The sequence below is a fragment of the Geospiza fortis genome, unplaced genomic scaffold (genome assembly GCF_000277835.1).
Source record: "Geospiza fortis unplaced genomic scaffold, GeoFor_1.0 scaffold84, whole genome shotgun sequence".
In the NCBI taxonomy this organism is placed as follows: Eukaryota; Metazoa; Chordata; class Aves; order Passeriformes; family Thraupidae; genus Geospiza; species Geospiza fortis.
In genome coordinates, this window is record NW_005054363.1 from 3,207,384 (window position 1) to 3,214,383 (window position 7,000).

Below are 7,000 nucleotides of genomic sequence, written 5' to 3' on the forward strand. Positions count from 1 at the left end.
GCATGGCTAAGTGAAGGGAACATACACCTCCTAGTTCCTTGATGATGTGACATACTAAACCACACCACCCCTAGTACCAGGTATAGAAGACCATTAAGACAAAATCTCTGAAAAGTAGATATAAATTCACAATGTCAAAATAAAGAATATTTTGGGAAAGAAACCATTGGAAAATGAAAACACCATTTGAGATTAAGGTAGTGAACTCAAAAATCGTATTCTGGAAAGGTATGCAACTACCCTCCAGCTACTTTGTTCTTCCCTTTTTTGTTGCCTCCCTCCTAAATTCAATTGAGTCAATATAGGTTAAAAAATATTCAGACCTCAAGCGAAAATACAAGTCTCACCTGAAAGTTAGGACAGTTAGCGGTCGATATGACTTATGACTGGTATTGCTGCTGAGTTTGCTCCCCCAAAAGTCATGATACCACAGGTCACCAAGGGGGGTTTCTGCCCTGAGGTCCTAAAAGAAAACAAATTATCAGACACTTAAATTTTTTCCTTTGTTCAAAGCAGCTAAACTACAAACAAATTCTAACTAATACAAGCTCACACTAAGATGGACACAGCAGGAGTTTTGTTGGCTCACTAGCGACATCTGACCCACAGTACCTAAGTTTGCAATGAAGGTCAAATATTGAATGCCTGTCATTGTAAAGGTCACAATCCTGGATTCTGTAAGTAGGCATAACTACATGAAATTTAGAGCTGTATTTGCATCAATTTATGATCTGATCAATGGCTGAGATATGAAACACATAAACTTCCTTACCTCATAATTTTGTAAAAAGCCTTTGATTTTAGGTGTAGGTTATTTTGCAAAAAAGGCCAACTACAAACTGCTGCAAAATAGCAATTTTTTACCAGTGCAGTAGCATAACTACTAATGAAAGCATGAAATCAAGGAGACTAAAGGTAGGAAACAACAATTAGTTCTTTTTGAAGCCTTGCTTTGCACAGGACTACTCAAATAGTTGAGGTTGTTTTAACACTTAATACAAGAAATCAATAATCAACATCTCTATATACTGCTCCTAAAGATTAAAAGACAGAAAGGTAATTAATTATTTTAATTTGGGGTGCAAAAGGGGCTTATAAAAAAACACTGCAAAGAAAAAGTCTTGCTTGCTTGTTCTTCCCTTTCAGCTCACAGCCATGCTGATAATAAAAAACCCAAATAATGTAGGCTATTAAATGGGAAGCAAACATTTTGGAGGAAAAATAAGGATCTTGCTAGCATCTGCCTCAGTCTTCTATGAGGACAAGCTTGGAAGTTCAAACTAACATATGCTTGCCCTTCTTCTGCTTCCCTAGCGCAATTAAATACCAATTCATGCTACAGCAAGGTACATGCAGGTTAGAGGCACCTGAGACAGAACCTAAGGACAAAACTGTACTAGTCAGTACTACTCCTGCAACCAACAAGTTACTCTACCCCTACCTTCTGTCTTGAAATTATTTGAGACCAATGAACCAAAGGAGGTGAACAAGTCACCACGAACACAAGTAAGTAGACAAACAGGCTTGCTAACCCCATGAAAGGTCTTACAAACCCTGGTGCCCTTGTCTTATTATTCCTACAACTCCATCCACTTACAAGATTCCCACATTGCAATTCCCTTGGTTTTATTAATTGCAGTTCCTCTCCAATGCTGCTACCACTTCACTTGCTTCTATAGTATCTTGAGCACTCCTGTGGCCTCCAGTACCCTTCATCTCACTCTTAGTCCATGTCTTATTTTTGGCTTGCACATACTCCCAAATTACAGCCAAATTGCTGGACCCTGATGACTGGCTGCTGCTAAACCGAACTTAAAATAACTAATTTTTTCTTGCTTCTTCAACAAGAATATTTTTAACATATTCTGACATCCATCAAAAAATATAAATTCATCCATCCAAAAATATAAATTAAAAAAAATCTAAGAAGAGATTTCTTTCTATCATTTGATCAAATTTGGCCAGATGAATAGAAGTATTCTCTAATAGGATACTAATCAATACACAGAAAAGAGAGCAGGGCTAAAGCTGCAGTCTGAAAGAACCTAGACTGCAGCTGTCAATTAAGGCACTCTCAGGGAAATTCTTAAGAAATCAAGACTCACAGGGGATCCTACTTGGGCTTAAGAATTACCAAGGTGAAAAATTTCTTCACGCTCTCGCAGATGTTTCTACTGCCAAGTAACAGCTAGAAATTTCTTCCTTCTCACAGAACTGCAATTTTAGCCTTAGGCATCAAAATTCCTGTTCCATTCCTCATCGGTATGCACAAACCCTAAAGGTCATAATTTGACTCTCAGAGCAGGAACACACTCAACCAGCAGCTCACTAAATCGATAGAGCCAGCTCTTCTGGGGCAGGCTGGGACAGGGATGTACACCAACATCTACTGAAGTCTTTGTACTCTGCAGGGGACAGCTGCCAGAGGGTGGTGTGGCCCTCACACTGTTTTTTCAACCAGCAGCACTGCTCCTTATGCACATAAGGTTTATGAAAGACATGCTTTTATAAATGTTAGTACTGGAAAAGAAAAGTATGTCTTCCATGTCACAGATGGTCTTCAATAACTTGAGATGGGAAATGTACAAAGCTTGATTTCCCATTCTGCTATAATCAGCCTTCTTTTGTCTTCCATCGGAAGAAGGCAGGAAAAGCTGAATGCATGGAATTACTTAGTGATTAGATTACACTTCCATATGACCTAAAAATCTTCAATCATGTATCTTGTCCTTGTATCCAAGTTCTGTGAGAAAGTTTCTTATATCAATTTTCCTACTTAGTGAACTTACCCTAAAATAGGAATGGTTTTCTTCAAGAGACAGCTGTTTAAAAGCTACATATGATTTTCTCTTTAAAAACCAAAAGTAGCTATCAAATAATCTCTAAATATTTGATTAGCAGCAGCTTACAGAGAGCAGAGTTCGAGATTTGAAGAAAGGTCAGTTTTTCTATATAAAGGCTTATGGAAATGACATACTGTGTCTGAAGCCCTGCTTAATCCAACTGTTTGTCTTGCCAAGCTAGTAAATAAATAAAGACAAAAGCCACTGCTGTGTACCAGTTAAAATGCTGCTTAAAATGGTAAGAAAGCATCTGGAAAACAGACTTTAACTCCAATAAAATCTAATAATGGAATATTCCGTGATACAATAGGGATGGGGTGAATTAAATGTGTATCTTTTGCTAAACAAACAATAAAAGAAATGAAAGATTGGGATGATGGCAGCTAGCAGAGAGGGCACTGTGTAGTACCCAAGAAAATACTACAGTAGCAATGCTCAGTAAATCTATAAAATTACTTCAACTGCTGTCTTTCCTATTAAATAGGAATATGTCATGCTTTGTTTAATAAACTGTGCCATTGCTAGATAATGTCCCTCCCCATTAAACTGGTAAACTCATTGTCTCTGCATTTTTCTTGTGGATTTTGAATTTCCATATATCCATATGACCCCTGTATTAAAATTATATTGTTACAAAATCCTCATTTAATTTCTAGGGAATAATAGAGAATTTTGATGTGAGAAATAGAAACAGCCTCCCAGTTTTTCAAACATACAGATGACATATGAATTAATTTATTTAAGCAGTTGGTTGAATTTCTCAGCATTGCCAACAGCTAGAATCCTGGTGCAAACTGTTGGGTGCATAGATAAATTGAAACATTTTTAGAGTAAAGACTGAAAGAAATGGAGAGAGATTACAAGTGTGGAAATTGCACATTACCAAAACAACCTGCTTTGTTTCAACATCAGTCTTTTGTTCATTCTTTCAGGAAATGAAAATATTATAAACAGGTCCCAAATAAAATGTTGCAGAATGAAACATTACCAGGAGCTGTGCAATCTAAAATACAACACTACTTTAAAAAAACCCCAAAACAACAATGCTGTAGGTTCTTAATTTGTCTACAGTATTCTCTTGAAAGCTTTGAGATTTATTTCCACGTTGACAGATGTATTTTCCCTCCATACATCTATAACTGAAGGCACGATGACTTACACACACATAATACAAGTCTGTCTAAGGAAATATAATTCTGCATGATTCTAAAAGGCACATTGTGATAAGTTGCCTCTATATCTTGTGCAAGGCAAAAAAAAAGTGGATTGCGTTATTCTAGCAGTGTGAGTCTCCAGATTATCCTCTTTGTAACCTCATGGCTTCAGGAAGACAGAACCAACAGAAGAATGTATTTTTATCCTGTGCTCTTCTTTCTAAATGCTTGACAAGTACCTTCCAGAGCAGCATGAAAGCTGTAACACCAACATCCATCCATGGGCATGGGCTCACTCACTGCTACATGTGATCCTGTGAAGTGTCTCAGCAATTGAAGACACTCCACTGCTCAAAGTCAAAAGAATCTCAGTTAGAGATCTGTTTGAATCACATGTTAACTTCTAAGCATTTCAAGGTCTGTTCACTGCATGTATGATCAGCTTTAAAAAGAACACAAGAATACTCCACCTCTGTCTCAAAAAAGTACTGTTGTCACAGGAAATCTAATGGGGGAAGGAGGGAAAAGGGAGTTTTGCCTGCTCCTGTAACATTTTTATGGTATAAACTGCTCCTGAAACCCTCCTGCACCCTACATGATGCCTTAATTAAGCCTTATGTACCTGCAACCAGACTAAGTTTATTCACTGGTCTGATTCTGTGACCAGAGAAGTTCTGTGAAGATAATGAACAAAATCTCCTATTAACATCCACGGGTATCAGAAAAGTTTACTGTACACTTTCACTGACATAGGAATGAGCATAAAATTAGACCTACTGGCAGTCTTGATGCAGAGGTATCCTTAAATTAGCTGAATTTGGAAAAACACCCAATAAAACAAAATGGAAAAATGAAGTTTTTAAAAAAAAAGGAAAACCCAAAGGAAGCTCTTTACTAGGCTGAAACTTTTGGGCCTGTTTAGATCAACTGTTGCATTATTTCTTTACATATGATCATTTATAACAAAGGGTATGAGGAAAAGAAGAAAGACAAACCTTATTATTGATGATGGCTTCAGAATCATCAAAGACAAAATCTCCATCATAGCTGTTAGCAAAACAGAGGAAGGAAATTAATGCCACAACCATTTTAGCCCAGTATGATGGAAGGAGGAACCATGATACGTCATGGTCCAGGTTAGGTTCCATTTGTGCCATTCTGTGAAATGCTGGTTCCAAGTTGGGAGCTTCAGCATTATGTTGGTTGAAAATCTGTAAGAAACACATACAAGTGCATGGTTACAACTCTAATTCACCAAAAAAAAAACTTTAAAGGAAAGCCGGCTTGGGAGAGGAGATTAAGTTTCATATAATCTTACATTTTTTTAATCAGTGCCTCTCATAGTTACTGGAAGACACCTAAACATAATTTTGTACTTCAAATGAGGAAGTAAAGGCAGAATTTATCATGGCTGGAGCACAGAGATAAATACAAGAAATTCTTAGATGCTAAGGTAAAACTTTGGCACAGACAAATTCTAAAACCTCGAGCAAATCACTGTTTTTCTGTTTCTTACTGTTCTTTTCAAGCAATACAAACAGATGCATCAGAGGGACTGTGAAACATTTATAAAGCTCTGTAGAAAATGATAAACATTATAATTTCCTTCCACGTTTGAAAAGCAAACATTGTCAATTGCCAAAAGAGCTAAACTCCCTTCAGTTAATCAGATTAAAGGACCTAGTTTTACACAGTCCCCCATGCAAGGAATTCATACAAACATCACAGATAGACATATGGAGGTATCAGTTAATGGACTAGGCCCTAAATCTCAACAATTCAAGCAATGATACAGCAAGACCCATAGAATTGAGACAGGGCTAGTGTTCAAGAGATCACTCAGCACACCTCAAGTGCAGTTGAAGTTCCACTGCTATATGGACTCATGAGGTTGTTGAGGTTGAAAAAGACCCTGTAATCCAAGCACACTGAGTGATACATCAGTGTGGAGGTACTGAGGCTGGAGGTTTACACCCATGAGCCACCTTTACTTGGATGGTAAAGGTGGATGCTCCAGAGCCAGCCTTCTGTCTGGACTTCTGCTCTGCCTCCACTTCTCATGGGCTCAGACACTACAGTGAGTGCTCTTATTATCAAGTGCTGGTATAAACGGCAAGTGAAGGAAGCTATGAATGGAAAACTGCAGTAGAAGCCAGGCAGAATATGGATTTTTTATTTTGCAAGTCCAAAGTATGATACGCACATATAGTAGCCTATCTTAAGTTTCTTCTTATTTATTTGCATATTAAATCAACCGTTGCACTCCTGAAAATATAACATTTAATACCTTCATACAGAAAAACAGAGAATCTGGAAAAATAGCTCTCGTGCACCCCTGCAAATATTGCATTTAATGTCTTTGCACGGTCTAGGAAGACAGCTCCAAGCATCTGGCTTCTGGAGCAGAGCTGACCATTAGAGCTGCTGCAGCAATTGCTTTGCTTTTTGCAGTACCTCACTCCGGTCCCCGCATATTCCCAATTCCTGCACACACACGTGCCCAGGGACAGGCAGTACACCCCGCCACACCGGTGCCCTCCTCGCTTTGGAGTCCATACGGCGCGGCTCCCAAATTCAGGTAAAGTCAGTAACCCGGAGCTGTGCAGCCTGAGAGGCTGGAGGTCCCTGGCTGAGCAAAGCAGCTGCTTTAAGAGCAAAACCTTTTCTCGGAGTAGTTCACCCTTGTGCTCGTAGTTTGACGGAAACAAAGAGAGAAAGCGTGGCTCTTAACTGAGCGGAGTGCACGGCGTTGTTCCCAACAGCACGGATGCAGCATCACACTCACTACGCAATTAAAATATTTAACCTACTCAAAATTTATTTCACCCTGAAAGTTTCTCCATTACGCTTGCTCTATTTATCCGGCGCACAGCCACTGCCAGCCCTCTTCCCCACCGTCCAGGAGGCCGGTCCGTGGGGGTTCCGACCCTTCCCCGGGCAGCGCGGCGCGGGCACCCTCGAGGGACCGCCACCTCCCCGGAGCGGGCACACGCCGCTGCCCGG

The 7,000-nt window shown here is 39.3% G+C and overlaps 1 protein-coding gene across 1 annotated transcript in view; it reads right to left on the reverse strand.

Annotated features, from left to right (window-relative positions):
• Positions 1 to 5,220, reverse strand: part of TMTC4 (transmembrane O-mannosyltransferase targeting cadherins 4) — a 49,496-nt gene extending 44,276 nt beyond the window's left edge. The window contains exons 1-2 of the mRNA XM_005424124.2: positions 4,993 to 5,220; positions 348 to 463 (exon numbers count right to left, since the gene is read on the reverse strand). Of these exons, the coding sequence (XP_005424181.1) occupies positions 348 to 463; positions 4,993 to 5,154 (278 nt within the window). The 5' untranslated portion in view covers positions 5,155 to 5,220. The remainder of the gene's footprint in view (positions 1 to 347; positions 464 to 4,992) is intronic.
• Between the last annotated feature and the right edge of the window lie 1,780 nt (positions 5,221 to 7,000).